Consider the following 19,996-nt stretch of genomic DNA (forward strand, 5'->3'; position numbering starts at 1 on the left):
CAGGTGCTGTTCTTGCTTTGCCCCCCGAGTCACGCGAGATCGCAGGGTCATCAAGCTAGGATCGAAAGCCTGGGATGCCTTTTTGTCGATGTGGTAGTGTAGCGGCACGACGCTTGCCTCTTAATTGCAGTGCATAGCAGTGGTACCGCACAGGACGATGGTGCCTTGTTGGGTTTGAAGGCAAGGTGCGTCACTCGCACTCACGTTCGCCAACGCCAATAAGATGGGTACACACAGATCGTTAACTTCGCAGCTACGAGAGATGCGCATGGGTAGTGGTAGTCGTAGTACTACACCGTACCGGACCGGGCACCGAGATCCATCTCGACGTGGTACGTGTATTTGTACCGTGGTCTGCGTTGCCTGCCGCTGATGAATTGCAGCATGTGGAGGCACATGGGATCGGATCGGAATGGACGGGGACGCGTCGTCCTCTGGTCCTACGGGGAAATGATCCATCCGGAACGGCAATCGCCCTGACCGGTTGCCGGAAGTATGCCCGTCGGTTTCGGCTCCTTCCCCGCAGAGGCGAGCGAGATCCCGGTGCTAAAAATAACTCTGCTGAGAATGCGAGTGAGATCACGGCAGAGGCTGGGAGGCAGTGACGCCCGTTTCTGTCGAGTCGGGGCACACCAGATCACATGGCCTCTCTCCCTCACGTGGAGGGTCCTCCCGCCGAACTGTGTGTGCCTTGGCACTTGGCAGGGGGTGCCGCCGCTCCGCTCCCCCTGTGTCTGTGGCTGTGTGCCTGCGTCCACGGCTCCACGCGGCGCGGCGCGGCCTGAGCTGCTTCCACGGCAGAGAGGACGGCGGTGCCCCCACTCACTCACCGACGCCCCCTATTTCCCCGGTCACCCGCCGCTCCCAGTCTTTTCGGGGGGCCCGGGGCCCCATGTCGCCTGCTGCTGCTGGTCCCGACTTCTCGTGCCGTCGTGCGCGGCGCCCGCGTCGCGTCATCTGCCAGCTCGCGCTCTCGCCTCTCGGGCGTCGGCACCGGCCGCGGAGGATCTGTGGTCCTGTCCTGCCTGGGTTCATGGGTCTACAGGGGACTGTTGCCGTCTTGATCATGTTGCACAAGTGCACAGCGTGGCGTGGCGTGGCGCGTCGCGCGGAGGGGATGAGTCGATGAGAGGACGGGCCTCCTGTGTGTGAGGCAGCAGCAGGTTGCCTCGAAGCGCGACTGGCACGGGACGCAATGATGTGCCACGAACATATGGCCGGCCGGCTGGTGGTCCCTCAGCACAGAGGCCGGATTGGAGAATGGCTTCTGCGGAAAGCAAAGGCGTGCAGCGTCAGATGAGGCAACCGCTTTGCGTCTCCGGGCGCTCCGACCAACATCAGACATGGGTCAAAACAAAAGGGCGCGATGTTGGCATGTCGCTGCAGCCCCCAGACAACAGGAAACTCGAAACAGCTCCGTCGGAAGTGTGCTCAGCCCGACCTGCTTCTATCATCCGGCGAGAGAGTCGGTAGTGTGCGTCGGGGACTGGAACAGAACAGGCACGTTGCCGCCGCGTCTGCATCGTCGCACTGAATTCGCTGAACTCTTGCAACCAGAGACGGGCTAGTACTTGATTGATTGGCTGTGGCGACTGGCAACGAAGCAATGGCCCACGACGAGATGCCGTGGGAATCGGCAAGAAATCCGTCATCAGACTGCGCAAATTACCGCAGGATCCGGTCGACGGTACCAAAACCTTGGCAACAAAATACGGAGTACTTCTCTTTGTAGCCGTGGAGCCTCCATTGTTGTCCACCAACACAGCTTGAGAGAAGGCCTTTGGTTTACTATTTCTTGTCTCTTGTAGTTGCTAGTATTTGTTTCAGAACTTTTGATCTCCTCCGAAGCTGCGGGGAGAACTTCGGCATGGAACCTGCTGGCGCTCTGGTGGGTGGCAAAGGCGTCGACGCTGCGGGATGTTGGAGAGCAGATCATGGGATGGACTGCTTTTGGAGAGAGCGAATCACGCTCAGTCTATTGCAACTTCAGTTCTCTTTTCTGATGCCGCGGTTCCTCATGCTGAATCAACGGCAATTTTGCTGGTGATAGGAAGATGGTGAGCACCTGAGCCAGACTTGCAAAAAAAAATCCAAAATAGCGCAACATTTTGACCTGGGACTTTAAGTAATCGGACAAAGTCATCGAGCAGACAAGACAGACTGCATCAGAGAAAAAAATTTGCAGTGGATATGGATAACGGCATGACGCTGAGCGATCATTCGCTCGTGCACGCCGTGAACCAGCGCTGCTCCCCGGCGCGCCTGACGCAGCAGGCAGCACCGGCCGGACTCGGTGAACCACCCTTTGTTGCAGAGCCGGATCGCAGCTCGCCGATTCGCCATGGGCCCATGGCACCATCCCCTTCCACGCTGCTTGAGCGAGAAGAGGTCACCCCGTTTCGCATGAGCCCGACCAGGCTGCTCGGGTGGCGGACGGTTTCTCAGCCCACGGGCCAAACAACAGGCGGCCCGACCTTCCACGCCCTGGACTTCTTTCTTTTGCCTGAACGAACAGAATGGGCCAAGAAGCCTGCGGTCATGGGCCGTCGCGCTGAACGAGAGAGCGGCCGCCGCCGCCCACGGGAGGAGAGGCGGCGGCGGCCTCAGGGCCAGGGGCCAGGGGTTTACGCGCGCGCCCCCCAAACGCCGCTAGCTCGTCCGCCGCCGATTAACCGCTCCATTTTGCTTTCTATAAAAGCAGGTGATCTTTGTCAAAAAAAAAAAAATACTGTGGCCTGGTGCGCAGGCGGCGTCAGCTCTGGACTGCTGGCTGGAGGGTCACCCGCGCCGTGCCCGTACGCCTCGTCGTCCGGTGGCGCCCGTACGCCTCGTCCCTCGTCTAGAAAGGCCAAGACCAGCAAATTAACGTAGCTAGTGAGATGCATGCTTGGTGCTGATGGACCTACGCCGAAGAGATCGATCGAGCACAAAATTAAACGAAGCTGCTTCGACGCCCTGGGATTACACCGCAGGCGTGCACGTAACGAGTACGAGTTGTGACTTGTGAGCAGGTGTGAGTTGTGACGGAGGGTAGGGTCTTCTCTCCTGCACAGCCCTGCCGCAGTGGCTCCCAGCGAGCGCAAGGCGGACAGCATCTAGCGTAGCAGACCAACTGCGTGAGCTCTGGCTGGCCGCGTGCTGCTCAAGCTAGAAATCTTTTGCATTATGTGTGCTCGTTTTCAGGTGATCCAATCGTCCTCAAAGTCGAAGCTAGCCACCAGCGACATGTGGATTCCTTTTGCATGGACATCTGGGACACTGCTGCAAGCCTTCAACACACCTGCAGGTCACCAGCCTCCAGGACCAGGCTAACCCCTTCCGCAGCTTGCGGCGGGCGGCATCGGGTATCCAGCCTGCAGCCTCTAGGGGTCCTGCATTCCTTCCTGTTGCGATCCAAAAGCTGGCCTCGTCGCCACCATCCACGCCGCGCGACCACGAGACGACGACACGACTGCCGGCTGCGCACCCTCTTGCTACCCGCAAAGGCGTGAAAGCCCTCACGTTCCGATTATTCCACCCGACGTGATCACCAGACGGATGCTCCACGCGGCCTGCCCCTTGCATTGGAGATGCAGATGCAGTAGCGGCCGCACGGAATGCAGCCGACGAGGCACAAGACCGGCCATAGCCTTGATCACCCCCGCCGCGTGCTGGTTCACGTCCGGGCTGGCAGGATATCCACGCGTCAAGATGCGCCTCAGCTCTAAGAATGTAACTGGGTATCTAATAGTATTTTTTAAGTCAACTAATTAATTATAAATTATGATGGTATACCACTTTAGTTTATTTTCCCTCCCAAATTATTTACATAGAATGTCATTCTAGTTTATTTTATCAATTTTATTTCATTAATTTTTTGGAATGACCCAATAACCCAATATCTATATAACTTGCATCTCTGCTCAGCTCGATGCCCGCCTTCATCACTCATCATCAAGCGCAGCTTTCGGTTGCGATCCGGCCTCGGATCGGAATCTGGTGACTGCGGTCATGGTCCTCATGGAAGAATAATCTTCCATGAGACACTGTCAAGTCTTACACCGATTACCAGTCGGCTGCCTGGTGCCAATCACCTTATTTCGTACTGAGACACTGTCAAGCTGTCAGATAAGAAGAATGTGCGCCCTACTAGCTGCTTCCGTGCTTAGATGGGCTTTGGCTGGGTATATTTGATCCGCCGATGGAATCTGCATGCCCATCAGGTTCAGGATTGGCATGCCTTTCCTAGCGAGGGAAAGGGCGAGCTCAGGGCAAATGTGCTGAATCCCTGTGTAAATTGATGCAGAGACCACCTGCTGGATTCCAATCCTGCAACTTGGCGCCCGGAATCCGGCCGGGCTGCCGCCTTTGCAGATTTGGGATCCAGTTGATGCAGACCACAGACCAGCTAGTGGTCTGAAAATCCGAGAGATTACACTTACACAGCATGTAGCCGGACTGAAATTAATTCTGAGATGCAGGTTAACTAGCTGATTCATCGAGCACATGTGCTAAGCCATCGCTGAGATGTGCTCCGAGAATGCATTCCTTCAGATCGGATTCCGCTCGGAAAACAAAAGCTCAGAGGCCGGCCGGGTTCGAAATATCACGGGGATCGGAATCATGAATCTTTCTGAGCGCCGCCGCGCTTTGTGCAGATTATATTCCACGCAAGATCGATCGACCTCACCCCTAGAGGCTATGCAACTTGGTTTCTTTGGTCTGGTCCAACCCCCAGCGTCTTCGGATGGACTCCAGCGCCTCCACGTCGGCTCGTACAAAGATTCTGCAACTAGCAGCAGGAGCTCATCCTGTGGCTGCAGAAATCATCTCGGGGTCCGAAAATCCATGCGTAATTCCGTGGCCGACCTAGGAGCAAGATGATAAAGCATCAAAAGTCAAATTCCTTTTCCAAGGAAATTGGAGATAGGGAGATCCGTATACCCTTTGGCCCCACGGGTGTTTACACACTTTTACCCGCGGCATGGAATCGGTATCCTGCGTTCTTTTCAGAGAAAGATTTTGAGATGCTTCCATCATCAACAACTAATATTGCCATAACATATATCTAACAGTAAGATTAAATCAGAACATCATGTAGACACTGAACCATTTCTCCACTCGCCAAAACCGAATTAATCAAGATAGGAAAACACCAAATTAATCGCCAGCGGTTGGTATAGAGACCACAAAGTGGCGAACATTAGTACTGATCACGAATTAGATTCACAACCTTTGCCCCTTGGTCGAATTTATTAAGGGAGATAACGTGCTTTATTTGTGCCTTTTTGACATGTCATTTCCAATCAGAGTTTTGTTAAGCCTACAAAAGTAGTTTATTATCAGGCCCATATGTTGTGGTTTTCCTGTTCCTTAATTACCAAATGAGCTAGGTTTCCACTTTTCATTGTGTTCTTTTTTTTTGAGAAATAATGGTAGTGCACAGTCCAATCTGCATGCCTAACGTTCTAAACTTAACCTATATGTTCTAATAGTACTGGCTATATGAAAACTATATTAACATGTCCATCTTAAGAAACGGTTTCATAAACATAAAAATTTTAATATTATATATGATGCAAAGTTACAAAAGTAGCTGTCAAGGTAAGTTGAAAAAAGTAAAAGAATAATGTCAAACAAAAAAGAATTGAAGGGGCTTTTATTTGAAGAACGGATCAGTGAACATGTCATGCTCGTTTCAGACCTAAGTTGCTCATTGGTGCTCGCCATTCTTTATAAAATATGGGGAAAGTATGAACGAGTGTGCTCTCAAAGAGTGATGCAATGGGGTCGTAATTTTTTTCTTAGATTATTAACTAAGTCCATAAGCTTTCAAAGTAAGGATCTATGTCCTTAAACTTTTTAATGGTTCACTCCAAGCGACAATCCAAGTACATAATTAGATTTAGAGTGAACCTACATGAACCACTTAAAAAGTTGGAGTCAGATCCTTACTTTTGAGAGTCTATGGATCTAGGTGAGAATATGGTGTAATTCACTCTATACAAAATGTCTCTCAAAAGATTACAAGGTTCAAAGTTGAGTAAGTTTCTATTAACGGTGTATGGTAAGAACTAGAACTGAGGGGTTTATCTAATATCAAGTAAACGCCATATGAAACATGTAATCAGGACATTTGAGATACACATGTATATTTCTCCTACTCCCTACAGTCAAAAGTAAAATATTTTAAATGCGAGCAGTGAACCTATTTTATATTAACCGCCAAATTAATGGATGAAGCACACTTTTATTACATGTTAGATATCAAATATGTTAAACGAAAAATCAGCAGTCTGTCTGTGACGATGTCTAAACACATTGGATAAATACTTAATAAATGACTTACAGAACAAGCATTGAGTGGTCCACATAATTTGTTGAAAATTCAAAGGCCAACGATTAAAGACCAAAGAACAGATGCAATTCTCTCTTCCAAGGTCCTGGCAGCCGACAGGGAAATACCTATTCGTTGGTCCAGGTCCAGCCCGTGCTTTAGCACATATTCTGCTTCTGCCCATCTCATGTGTACTGTCCAGACCAAGAGAACTTCAGGAGTATAAAAGCTTTGATAGATTTTGGTTTTCTGAACGAACATAGATTTTGGGTTTTGATTCTTGAATCAGTATTGTTGTCGACCTTCCTCTGATCACCTGCCAAGAATAAGCTGCTATGTATGGATGTCATAATCAAGAATCAGATAGTTTGGAGTTTGGACATTGTTATAATCACACAAGTACTGCCTTGGAATCAGAGTTCCTTTTATTCAACCGAGTCCCTATGCCTGACCAAATAGCTTTATTTGCTCAGTAGTCTGTATTTACTTGGTGTACCTAGTTTACTAAGCTACCAGCGGCCAAACCTACATGCAGGGAGGGATGGTAACGGATCATGACCCTATAGGATCATACTCTCTTCGCAATCCAACTTAGCCCTTAATATTTTTAGCTTAAAATTGATAAGATTAGAGCCCGACTTTTAAATTATCTAGACTAAAAATTGAGTCCTTTGCCACCCCTACATGCAGGTCCACGGAATATATTTCATTCCTTTACGGGAGAGGCAAGCAAAATCCCATGGCCAACTAACCATGGGTTCAATCATTCTTCCCAGTGGTGCAAAGCCATCTGATTTTACCATCTCATCGCTAAGATCTGTTTGCTGTTCTTCAGGCATGCAGATGCCATAGCCACGGCCTCTCAGAATGCCGCACACGTCTTCAGTCTAGAGAACTGCTTGTCTTAGTACAGGATCGGCTACAGATATGGAAATTAAGAGCATGTGTCCAGCTATCACCCACTACTTCGAACCCAAGATAATGATCAGCACCATATGTACCTTGTGATTTGAAGAGATAAAAGGTTCTTGTATTTTGATAGTAGTTCTGATGTCTTATTCTGAGAATAATCTCAATTTTTAAGTGATTTCTTTGTAGTCTCCATGTTTCTTCCTTTTTGAGGAAAAAATGAAGTTAGAAGACTGATTAGAAAATGAAGTTAGTAGTTCTGATTAGAAGGAAAATGGGGTCATCAATTTACCTATAGACAAGAAGTCAGCCTAGTTCAACTGGTTGGGGTAGGGGGTATGGTTCTGCATCCCAACTATCCATGCATGTTGATTGTTGAAGCCCATTTGGGTACCTATTTTATTCCTAATGAAAAACCACAGTTCCTACTAGGTTCTATCTCTCTCATTTTTTAGTTTACCTATAGATGACGTGTGCCATGCATTTTGATCTTGACTCGTTTCGCTTGTTAGTGTCAGATCCGTTTGTCAGCGGGGCACATTGCGGCCCAAGAATCTTCATTCGAAAAGGAAGCTCTTTTATCTCCGTATTGGAAGATATTGGGATTCTCCTTTCCATCACACCCACGCTCACGCACTACTCTTCTTGTGGGTCCTGAGCTGAAAGCCTGAGAATCCTATTCACCTTTCATTCTTTCAAGCTTCCACCATATTGCAAGCATCGCAGCTTGACGGCAGTATGAGCAGCTCACGCTCGCCAAGCGTCTATAAATAGGAGCCACCCTAGCAACACAGAGATCAAAACATCAGAGCATTGAGAGAGCTAAAAGCTTCAGTCCAGCTATCCAACAAGAGTGTCTACACATAAGACATCAGCACTAGCTAGCTCGGTTTCCAAGAAAGAAAGTCCAATCCAAAGATGTCTGGGTCGAGAAGCTCTTCTTCCCGCAGCGCTAACGTGGACTCCACGTGGAGCAAAAAGGAGAACAAGCTGTTTGAAGAGGCCCTCGCCTACTACGGCGAGGACACGCCCGACCGCTGGCACAAGGTGTCCCGCGCCATTGGAGGCAGCAAGACGGCCGACGAGGTGCGCCGCCATTACGAGTTGCTCGATGATGACGTCAAGCTCATTTTGTCCGGCAATGTTCCGTTCCCCAAGTACAACACGCAGGGAGCTTGGAACTAATAAGGTAACAAAGTAAAAACCAACCTTATCGTCCTCCAATCTCAATCTGTGTTCTGTGATCAGTTGGTTTGTAGTTTGTACACAGCCCCGCGACATGGCTCTGTAGTTTGTTCTTACTGTTTGGCCCCTAGAGTCGCAGTGACACTTGATCACGCGGAATTCTAACCCTAAACTATAATCTCCCTACTCAAAAGAGAAGTTAAGATCTTGCAGTACTCTAACCCCTTCAGTTCCAGCAGGCTTGTAGCCGACATGCACTTCAGTATCTCCTTTTCAAGTAGTACTTATTGCAAAAGGGTTTTTGTTCCACTTCCAAAGCGGCACATGTCTTTTGCAAAAGGCAACCATGCAAAGGCTATTCTATGCTCTCTTGTAACACAGCAGGACCATTCGTACCCCTTGAGGAGGCAACTACTGTAAATATCCACGAATAGCAGACAATTGATGAGCCGGGCATTGTAACCAAACTAGCATCGATCCATGCATACAGGGCTAGTACAAAGAAAAAACGAGCACCTTTTTCTATCTCAATTAATTCTAGAGTTTCATGCAATCCAAATGCAACATAAATGATCACCTATTGTTAAAAGTAATTCGTTTCAAAAATAAATGATCAACTATCAAGAGTTCCAAAGTTTTGTTACTGTTCAGATATATAAACTTATATATGGGTGTGTCTTTTCCTTTACTTTTCAGGAGTGAAGCATGTGAAGAACCGACGACAGACACTACTACTGCTACACGAACTAGATATATTAGATATATACTCAAGGAAACATGCTGATATAATGTTGTTTTCTTATGAAGTTAATGATCGCTTGATCAAAAATAAAAGGAGCGAGTACCATATGTACGTGTGTTGTGTATATATACAACGATAGGTTGTACGCAAATCAGCAGTTATGCTACAGAAATTAGGGTACACTATCTGCCCATAGTGTGTAGTTATGGTCCCCTAGGACTACTTGTGAAGTAAACAGTGATGTAAAACTGCTGTACCGGTTTGCTAATTATAAATATAATTGTGCTTGGTTGAAGAAGTGGATCATGCTCCTCCATGTACCGTCGTAAGGTCATACACCTACATTTGCAATTTAAATGCATCCATTGTTGTTCCGTTACTATGAATTAAAAATGCATGTAACACAGATGTCCGACCAAACTCAAGCAGGTCAGCCCCCTAAATGCTGACAACAAGCCTTTGAGAACTTATAGCAACCGATAGTTTGTCGATAATAACCGAGTTTTACCGACTAACGTAGCTAATCTAGTGTTGTGGTATAGTGAAGTAAAGCCACGAGCAGGGTACAAAGACTGAGAACTGATTCCAAGAGTTCGCCAGCAACCAAGGAAATAGTCTAAGGCCTGATCCCCCCACTAATTCTTGATACGTACAGATGATTAAACCCAACACGCCCCCCCCCCCCCCCCCAACCCCGGTAGAATCAACAGCAACGAGAACATAAGCTGTGGAATTCGAATCTGTACGTACTATATAACAAGCACAAGCACAGGGTTTGTTATTCTAGGTAGCATTTCCTAGTTCGCTATGTATATCGGCCCATCGAGATTTTTACACCACCATCTACCAAGACAAGCTTAGAAGAATAGCATGCAGTAATACAAGCATCGCAAGTCTGGTTAATTGGCTTGCGTGGCGGAACCATGAATTTTGAATAAGGTGGCCGACCGGACACTTTATACTGTACGTGAAAAAATATATCAAAATATATATACGTATCACCAATATTTTAAATAGAGAAAATGCTTCACATATATTCTATTTGCACTTTATACAATTTCATAGAATACAAGCAGCCATCCACATTTGCAATATCTTTCTTATTTAAAATAATACAAATGTCTTCTTCTTTTAGTTTAGCCACGTTTACTGAAAACATTATAACATAAGTTTTAGTTTTTCCATTATACTATGTGTATTTAAAATAAGAAAAATAAACATGGGCATTTGAGAATAACTATCAGTTCTGAAAATAGCTATCAGCTGAACCTACTTGAAGTGTGTATCGCGCGTCGTGATTAGACGTGGCCTAGCACAAAATAATTCAAGATTTATACTGATTCACGAAAAATGCCCTACGTCCAGTCGAGGGTCAGTCGGTTGTATTGCTTGAGCCCAGATGCTCAAGAGAGTTTGGCGAGTAACAAGCTTTCGAGTGGAGGATGTGGTGAGTTATCTTTGGTTCAGATCTATCGAGAGATGGTCTCTTTCTCTAGTCGGATGACCCTCCCTTTTATAGTCCAAGGGAAGCTTCCTTTACAGGGAAACTAAAAGAAGAAAATTGAGGTAGAGAGAGAAGGGACTCCCGACCCCGCCGGTCCCATCCCGTCAGTTGGAGCTTCCGGTGACCACCGTCCAAATCCTGCGTCGTGGGGAAAGCGTCTTGTCTTATCCCTGCGCGTCATGCTCCATCGGACAGCGGTTGTAGGGGCGTCGATAGGTACGTTACGGTTATCACGCCCCATCCTTGGCATCTTTCCCGGCCACTCCGTCATAATGGAGGCGTTCCGGTTGTATCTTGATGACGCTTCATCCCATCCTTTCACTAGGACGGGCAGGTAGAATAGTGGCGCCCTGCTACCACAACAGAGGGGACTGTAATCCCCGTGGACGGTGTGGGTTGACCTCGAAGCTCATCCTTATCCCTCGTACCTACTCCTAGAATCTGCTGGTAAGCCGGGCCTAGCCTTCCAAACAGCCTGCCGGTCGGGAAGGAGGGCACGTGCAAGAGGGAGCCCGGTCGGAGTCCCCGGTCGGCGCCTTGGTACGAACCCGGCCTCCGACCGTTCTCACAGTCGAGGATATGGGCCTTGGTCATCCCGACTGAGTTGTCAATCGAGGTTGTGTGCCCAGACGGTCCAGATGGAGTTGTTACCCTATACGGATGGGTGCTTGTTCTAGGTGCGGCCTTGGACTGGTAGGCGAAAAGTGGGCCCGCTGGGGATCCCGGGTCGCTGGACCCATCAATAACAATCGCTTATTGTGCTTGATGGTCTATATATGCGTGAATCATATGGACATGCATTGCCTGCTTGCCAAGAACTAAATTGCATGACTGCATGCCATGCTGCCCTATGCTGGGTGTGCTAGCTAGCAGCATTTCCCACTGCAGATTGCAAGAAGCCAAAGCAGAAATTGTCATGCGCGCGAACGCCGAGCGACTTCCGATTATCGTGAGAGATTCAGACCTCAGTGGCCCGTATCAAAGTCTTTTAGTTGGATTTTAGTTAGATTTGACTAGTATTTAGCTAGCTGTCTGGCTAGATGAGTGTTACATGCATCGTTGAGTACGTGTTGTTGATATGTTAAGGATAATAGCTGAAGAATTAAGTACAAAGTATCGTTGTGTTGATAATCTGTGTGTTGAACTATATTCTAGGTAGGAGGTTAAAAATTTTCAGCGGTGCTAGGGGGGCCGTGGCCCCTGCTCGGGCCCTCGTTCCGTCGTTGCTTGCATACGCTACCAAAAAATAGCAAGCACTAACCTAGCTAGGTAGTGGCTTGGCCTCGTCGCTGAGGGCGGCGGCGCCGATCGCCGTCCCCACGCATTTGCAACGTACCGAGCGGCAAGGCCACGGGCCGGGGCCTCCTGCCAACGTCCGCAGTCGCCAGCGACCGGCCCCGGCGGCCTTCATTATCCCTAGCTATTGACCTCGCCGCCGGGCTGGCAGTCACACGAGGGACTCGGTGCGGGCGTCGACGGTTGGGCTTCGGATGCTGTGCTGGGCCGAACGCTCCGCGTTGGTTTGCTGAGCCCAGGCACGAGTCCAATCCACACATTGGGCAAGCTGTGCAAAGTACGGCCCAGGCGTGTGTGGGTTGGCGTTGGACTCGTGCCAGCCAAGGAATTACCACCGCACTAGTAGTTCGAATACAAACAACATGGCATGAAGCTAGTACTCTCAAGATCATCATGTACATGCACACGACCTGCAACCTCGCCGAATCAGGTCACCGCCTGTACCGGAAGGCGGGAACCTCGCTAGATCGTGCCAACGAGTGATGGATCCGATTCCGCTACGACATGCTGTATCTAGCATCACACCGCGCGATGCCGCGATCCAACTCTCCCCAAAGCCTGCGGCAGCACAGAACGAAGCGCTGACAGTCTGACACGATGCTCCGCGCGCCGTGGCCTCTGTAACATCCCAGCAGTTTTTTTCCTAGAATGTTAATTGTGCAAAAATCGTGATTTTTAAAAACGTTTTGTGTGCAAGTGCAAATAGCTAGAATAACCTAAGGTTGGCCTCTCATCCCTCTCAAATCCCTAGCAAATAAAATCAATTTAAACTAAGGATCGTTAAAATGGTAGTGTGTGCCATTTGGAATTTATTTGGTTTTTACTCATGTTTGTTTATTCGAATTTAATTTGGATTGAGTGAAATTTGGATGGAATTCAAAAACTAACAAACCCAGCCTGCTAAACCATCCACCGCCCTCTGTCTGCCAGCACACCCCACACCGGCCTGCCAACACCCGCGCAAACCGGCCCGTGAGTCGGCCTAGCTAGCATGCAGCCCAACCCAGCCATAGCAGCCCCCTTGGCCTCATCAATTTATCGCTGCCCGAGCCACTGACAGGTGGGTCCCACGTGTCAGCTTTTCCCTTCCTCGTGACGCGCCTGCGCTCCGCCTCACCGCCGCACCCGCATCGCCCCGCCCCCACTACGCAACAAAGTCGCCCAACGGCCGCGCCCGCGCCTCGCCTACGTCACCCTGCACCACGCCGCGCCTGCGCCGCGACCCAAAACCCTAGCGCCGAATTGCGCCAAGCCCCTGGATGCCGCCATGTAGCCCCCACATGCGTACCGAGCCCCGCCGGCCAAATCCTCGATGTTTGTGCCGCCTCAAGCCCTAGAGCGCCCCTATCAAGCCCCCCCCCCCCCCCCCCCCGCACGCACAATCAGCCGCCGTAAACCTTAGGGTTTCCCCCTTGTCCACCGCCACGACCCGAGGAGAGAGGAGCCGGGAGGGAGAAGAGGGGGAGGAGGAGCTCAAGAAGGAGGACCGGTCGCCGGTGGTTCGCTGCGCCTGCACCCCGTACAACGATGACGATGCTGCAGTTCGGCACGGCACGACACCAAGCCTCCTGCTTCGCCTCGCCACTGCTCAGAGCGTCCCTTCTTCAAGCCCGACGGGTGAGTGCTGCCACCACACACCGTCACCCTCCGGTTGCCGGCCGCCGTACCGATGAACCCTCCAATAGGAAGCCCTAGAACCTCATCCCTTTCTGCTCGGCCTTCGCGCCGCCATCTTCTTACAAGGACCGGAGCCGTCGCCCTCGTTCCCCTGTTGCAGCCCGACGATGCCGCGATCCGGTTCGCCGGAGTACTGCGAGCGTTGCGGCCACGCCACGGCCTCGGATGTGCCAAGTACCTGCGCACGTGTGCTCGCTAGTGACCCTTGTCGGCCGCAAGGCTAAGTCTTGGCCTTGTTGAACCTCGTCGCCATCGATGCCCATCTCGCCATTGCAGGCACGCCGCCGCGGGCTTGGAGCGCCAAGACCCCCCTCCCCCCTCCTTTGCGCGGCACTTCCCTACCATGGCCGAAAGACCTTGCTTTTTTCCTTACCGAGCCAAGTCCAAGCTTTGTGTGCCACGCCACGGACTTCCCGTGCGCGGTCACCACCCAAGCGCGGCCGCAACGTCGCATTCGCGTCGCGGCCAGGCCAGTGCGGCCTTCTGTCAAACACCCAGCGCGCGCGTACCCCCCCCCTCCCTCCACGCTCCTCTGCACACACACACACACACACACGCTCACAGGCCCAGCCGCACCCGCACGGATCGACCCGCCGCACCAGATCCACCCTTAAGCTGACACGGGGTCTCCGTCGACTAGAGAGAGGGAGGGACCGATGCATGGGCCAGCCTTGGCAGCAGCAGAAAAGGGAGAAGTAGGGAGAGAGACCGGACTGGGCCGAAGCAGAGTACCAGCCCACGATGCTACCGGGCCAGAAGATGGAGCAGTTCCACCTCGTCGAGCCAGCCCGATGAGCCGCGAACCTAAGCCGTGCCCTTTCCCTTTTTCCTTTTTTGCCCTAACTTGAACCGAGGGCCCCACCTATCAACCTCGGGGTGAGACTGACCAATGGGTCCCACTGACCTGCGGACCCGCTAACCCTGTTGACTATTGACCGGTCAGCGTTGATCGATCAACACTGACGTCAGCAGGGCCCACTGCTGACGTTAGCTAGGACTAACCCCCTGACATCAGCATGCCATGTGGCATATGCTCTGGTGCTGCCACATGTCTGACTGTGTATTTTTCTTTTCAGAAATCCTTTTATCCTTTTCAAAAATAGGTTTAAGCTTAGAAAATTCATAATAAATCAACAGGGCCTTCGAAAATTATGAAACCAGTTTCATAATCCTTCTAAAATCATGACCATACCTAATGGATTAGGGTTTGTTGTGATTTGGATTTTATTTGGATACTTTTATGCACTTTTGCACTTCGGCCCTCATCCTTATATATATTTATGAATAGGACCTATCGCGGAGGAGTTGATCGACGCTCAGGACTACCAAGACCACCAGGAAGACCATGAGGAGAATCCAGGTTCATGCCCATCTTCGATTTGAATACCTATTATGCATTACTTGCTAGACATGCTATCACCACTGATGTGTTACGATGAGATGAATCTGCATAGCCTATTTATTTATCTAAATTTCTTGCAATCCTATACATTTGATAAATAAGAGATGCCTTGCATGTGTTTGTGGGAATGGGTGAATAGTCTTGGCGTGAGTGGAGATGCACTTTAAGGAGTTGGTGAGTAGGGCTATTAGCAGGAACGAGCGAACTTAACTCATTTTGGGATCGAGGGCTTGGAGTGTATATCTTGGCACAGTCTACGGAGTACCTTTGGTGGGTACATCTTTTGTGGTTATCTTGTTGAGGAGATGGTGGCACCCGTAAAGGGGTAGTTGCGGACCATTGCGGTGGATACGCATATGATGAAAATGCTCGCTTTGGCAAGTAAGGACCGAGTTAGTGGACCTGGTGATGGAACTATGATAAGCGTGCGCACCACTTACCCATTATGCGGGCAGGTCCGGTGTGGGGCTAGCAAGTGCGGTACCAAGCTGGTAGGAGGATTGAGTATCGGTGCAGGGGGAGGAGGTACTAACCTCACATTCCTCGAGACGCAAGGGAGGCTTCACAATTCTAGAGCGACTTCTTGCGGGAGGATGCGCCCAAGATCCGAAAAAGCCGAATGGTGCCGTGGCTCCTAGTTTCCGTTCTCAGTAGACTGGTGTCTCGTCGCCCAGCTGGCTGATCCCCAGCTGGCTTCGATTCGAGTGGATTTAGGTGTACAACCCCTGCAAGATGAAAATTATGCGTATAGCCACGTCCTCGGTTATAGACATCTCTTGAACTGGCTTCGCTATCTTAGACTAGTGTTACTCATGCTTTCTACCTCCCTCTAGTGATGACTTTCTGCCTGGGGCAGCTGAGGTGCGAGGAGCGGGAGTTTTCGCACCGACTTGGTGGTTTTGGAAGGTGTGTGGTTGACCGGGAGTCCGGGATACCGAAATAGCCCAAGTTCGGAGTTTGAATGATGATATATCTTGATATTACTCATGCATAAGGAAACCCGAGCTTATCTTCTTGAATTTTATTATACTTTTAATATAGTCAAATTTAAAGCTTGCATACGGATGGTGATATGGATCTATCCCATTCCTTGGGGATAGTTTAGGTAGATGCAGGATCTGGCTCAAAGTTCGACACTAACGACGATGGCTGGTACGACTGAAACCCGTGCTACGCTCAAGTTTGCCTGTGGTGGAGATTCCAGAAGATGAGGGATGGGTCAGAAGTCTAGATACCGCTTTTCGCTTTCTGCTTGCTCGATTTAGCTTAAGAGGCTTGTAATGAGATCATACTACATTCCAGTTGGAATATATAATAATTAAACATATATTTAACCTTATGCGAAGTATAACTATAATATTATATATCTGAAATAAGTTCTGTATATAATCGTGCTCGATATAGAAACTATCGTAATAATACAGCGAGTTGGATTCTCCATTTGGAACCGGGTTCCGGGTTGTTTCAGCCTCGCTCGCTCGCCATGGCCTGCTCCAGCTGCTCCGCGCGCGGATGCGCGCTAGCTTTTTGCCTCCCATTGGCGCTAGAGATGTCTAGGACATCTGTATAAGTTTCAGTATCATACTTGTGTTTTCCATTTATTGGCTCGCATGCACTAGCTTGTATGTTTATCCAATGTGTAATATGATGGCCGGAAACTCTCCCTTTTCTTAAAAAATATATAATTCTCTTATCAAGTCGGATAAATGAACCCTTGGGTCTTTCTTTCATGTGGCTAACGTGAGAAGCGGGAGGGAGAAGTTCGAAAGGAGGGCCCGTACGTCTGTGGGTCCCGAAAGATATGCAGCTACCGATGATTGACCGTTGGCCCCAGCAAAAGGTGCAAATCTAGCAAGCTGTGCACGGTGCCCCCAATGAACCCAATCATGATCACCAAATCAGGACCAGCCCAATACTGCACATTTGAAACATGATAACCCCTTTTATTTCCCCTAGATACTGAACTGTACGCTTGCCAAATTTGCAGGTATCGATTTTCAAACGAATGAAGGCTACGCCAGACTAGTAGCTCATCATCAGATCATCGCCATGCAGCAAGATTCAAACATGGAGACAGAACCACCCATGTCAGAATCATACAAGAGCCAATCATGCATGGAAATTTGCTCGAGCAAAAGAGGAAAAAAGAAATGAGCAGGAGTGCCCCGACTTTTGATGCCGCTAGGTCGTTGGTCAAGTACAGCATCTTGTTGTTGCCAAAAGGAGCGAAAGAGAAAAGGAGACTTCGGACTTGCAGTCTACCGTTCCGCTAGCTGCTGGTGGTAGTACCTAGTAGTACTGGAACAGGCTCGGCACCTCCCGGACGGCCCCGAACGCCGGTGACGGCGACAGCATGACCCCGAGGCCCCACGGCAGGCACGGCCCGCCCACCTCGCCGGCCGCGTCGCCGACCATGCCGAAGGACGCCGGGCCGTAGCAGCCCCACTGCTGCTGCTGCCGCGCGTGCCCGTACGACGGCGCGTACTCCACGCCGCCGTCCGAGGCCATCGCCGCCGGTGCCGCCGCAGCGGCCGCCGCGCGCCGCTCCTCCTTCTTGTACCGGATCCCGCACGCGTTGCACAGCGACTGCACGCAGCAAACCAACCGATCAAGATTAGGACGGCGAGCATTTTCTTTTTTCAATAACGGAATGATGCATTGATCACGGCTGCACGACGTTGGCGGTTCACCACGTACCTTGGGTCCGCGCGGGCCGTTCCTCCAGAGCGGCGTGGAGGTCGTGCCGCAGTTGGCGCACCGGCGGGCGCCCGCGGCGTTAGCCTCCTGCTGGCTGCTGCCGTTGTTGCAGCTGGACACGGGCGCCGCATCCCAGTGGAGCGCCCCGGAAGGAGCCTGGGCGCGCGCCGCCCCCGCTTCGGCGCGTCGCGTGGACGACGTGCCGAGCGAGAGCGTGCAGTCCACCGAGCCCACGTAGGAGCCGGTGCCGAAGCCGGCCTCCCCGCCGCCGCCGCCGCAGCGCTCGTAGTAGTGGCTGCGGTGGTCCCCCGCCGACGCGGCGAACATCAGCGAGCAGCCGCCGCCGCAGGTGCCGTAGAGCAGCCCGCACGTGCAGGGCGCCGCCTCGTGCAGCATTCTTGACTGGCTAGTTGGTCGCAGGAACCAGATCGTCCAATCAACAGCCTGCCCGGCCCAACGATGATCGAGCTACAACTGGTGGTGGTGGCCTGGTGTCGGGATGATGAGAGGAGGGCACGGGAGAAGACGATATCGAGGAGGGGATGTCTCTCCTCGGAACTGCCCACCGGGCGCGCTATGGTTCGGTCGCGTGGGTTAGCTCGTGCTACGCGCGGTCGCTGTGCGGTGGCGAGGCGAGAGCGCTGTGGCGTGGGTGTGGGGTTGCAGGGCATGGGGGGCCTCGGGTTCTTATAGCGGCGACGTGGGTGGGGAAGCTGGCGTGGCGTGGGCCGGCATGTCTTGGCTGCCAGGTTTGGGATTCCAGCCGGGGCGCGACACGCGATGCAGTGCAGTGCTGCGAGCGCACCACAGCAGGGAGGGAGAGGACGCGAGGCGGATGTCTGCCTGCCTGCCAGCCTTGCTGCCCCTGCGCCTGTGTGGCGAAGTGTGGGCCGGGGGCGCGGTCAAAGAGCGGTGTGGCCGCGCGCCCGGTCAAAAGCGAGGCCACGTGAAGCCGGGAACAGTCTCCCACGCACGTATGGTGACGTGGAGCCGAGAGGCCGGGATGAGGCCATCGGACCGGAGCTCATCGATCAGCTGCGTTGTGCGCGGTTCGCGTCCTGGCCTGGACTTGCCGGCTGCGTACGGTTGGTCCGTTGGTGTTAGCCGATCACGAGGGGCACAGTTCGATCTGTCTGTGAGGCCGGCCTGTCAGCCCCTCTGCGGCGGCTGCCATCGTCGTCGTCCAGTCCCAGTCCCAGCTGAAGCTGAGCCGAGTGCTCTAGTAGCTAGCAACAACGAGATGGGCACGGTGTCAGTCGGGCATGCATGCATGCCATGCATGCGTCGTCCATCCGTTAGGTGAGGGAAAGCTGCACGCGGGGCGCAGGAAGAGCCTGGTGAGCCGGTCTTCGTTCCCTCCTCTCCGAGGGATGGAGGCGGACGTCATCCTGTAATGACACGATCGGTCGAAGCTGCTGCCACCGCCGTCGCTACGGGCTCTTCCCTGATCCCTCTCCAGCTGCGAGCCATGCATGTCTCCCACCGTGCGCACGCAGCAGCACGCTATCCTGCTATCCAGTCTGACTGCACCGGCTCGTGCATGGTACAGCACGGTCCATGCCCTGAACAGCCATGCTACGCACAGTACGATATGATTCGGTACTGCTCTCTTGCGCAGGATAGCCGATCGAAGATTGGTGATCTCATTCGAACGGGATCTCGACGGAACACAAAGGAATAAAGCTGCAAGTTCATGCAACTAACAGCACGTTTTGGCACATGATTGAATCTCAGGGAGCGAGCAGCAGCGCGGCGGGCGGCCGCGAGCTTCCAAACGCCAAAGGTAGAAGAGCAAAGGGGCCCGGCCGTATCGAGCGTAAAGAAGGCAGCGGGAGTGGCGATGGCCAAAGATGAGGAGCAGGAAGAGGGAGGTGCGTGAAACAACGGGGCAACTGCGCAAGCAAGCAACGACACAAATGAAAAGAAGCGAAAGAGCAAAGCGGGGCTCTCCGCTCTCCAGGAGGAGGAGGAGGGGACGGAGGGGGAGGAAACACGGGAAAAGACGGGCGGCGATATAATTGGGGGGGCGCCGCGGCCACCGCGCGCGGCACGCCATGATGGCTTCCGAGTTCGTCCATCAAAAGTGCGGCGTCGAATCGAATCCGATCATCGGTCCAAGGAACAGTCGCGGTCAGGCATAGAAGATCCCGCCTTTTGGCACCAATCCGAAGTCCCAACTCCGTGCACACAGACCTAGGCTGGCGCGCCGCGGGATCCCGTGCGGATCCCAAGGGTGTAGCCGGTGCCTACACCCTCCTCCTCCTGATC

At 51.8% G+C, this 19,996-nt stretch overlaps 2 protein-coding genes across 2 annotated transcripts; one reads left to right on the top strand and one right to left on the bottom strand.

Moving 5' to 3' along the window:
* Window positions 1-8,030: 8,030 nt before the first annotated feature.
* Window positions 8,031-8,410, top strand: LOC112894938 (protein RADIALIS-like 3). The gene has a single exon (XM_025962788.1). The coding sequence runs from the start codon at window positions 8,144-8,146 to the stop codon at window positions 8,408-8,410; it is 267 nt and encodes an 88-aa protein (XP_025818573.1). The 5' UTR covers window positions 8,031-8,143.
* An 8,601-nt stretch (window positions 8,411-17,011) lies between these two features.
* Window positions 17,012-18,124, bottom strand: LOC112892441 (GATA transcription factor 15-like). The gene is made up of 2 exons (XM_025959605.1): window positions 17,729-18,124; window positions 17,012-17,617 (listed from the first exon to the last, which is right to left on the bottom strand). Exons 1-2 carry the CDS (start codon window positions 18,122-18,124, stop codon window positions 17,321-17,323), a joined length of 693 nt encoding a protein of 230 aa, XP_025815390.1. The 3' UTR covers window positions 17,012-17,320.
* Between the last annotated feature and the right edge of the window lie 1,872 nt (window positions 18,125-19,996).

Source organism: Panicum hallii, chromosome 5 (genome assembly GCF_002211085.1).
Source record: "Panicum hallii strain FIL2 chromosome 5, PHallii_v3.1, whole genome shotgun sequence".
NCBI lineage: Eukaryota > Viridiplantae > Streptophyta > Magnoliopsida > Poales > Poaceae > Panicum > Panicum hallii.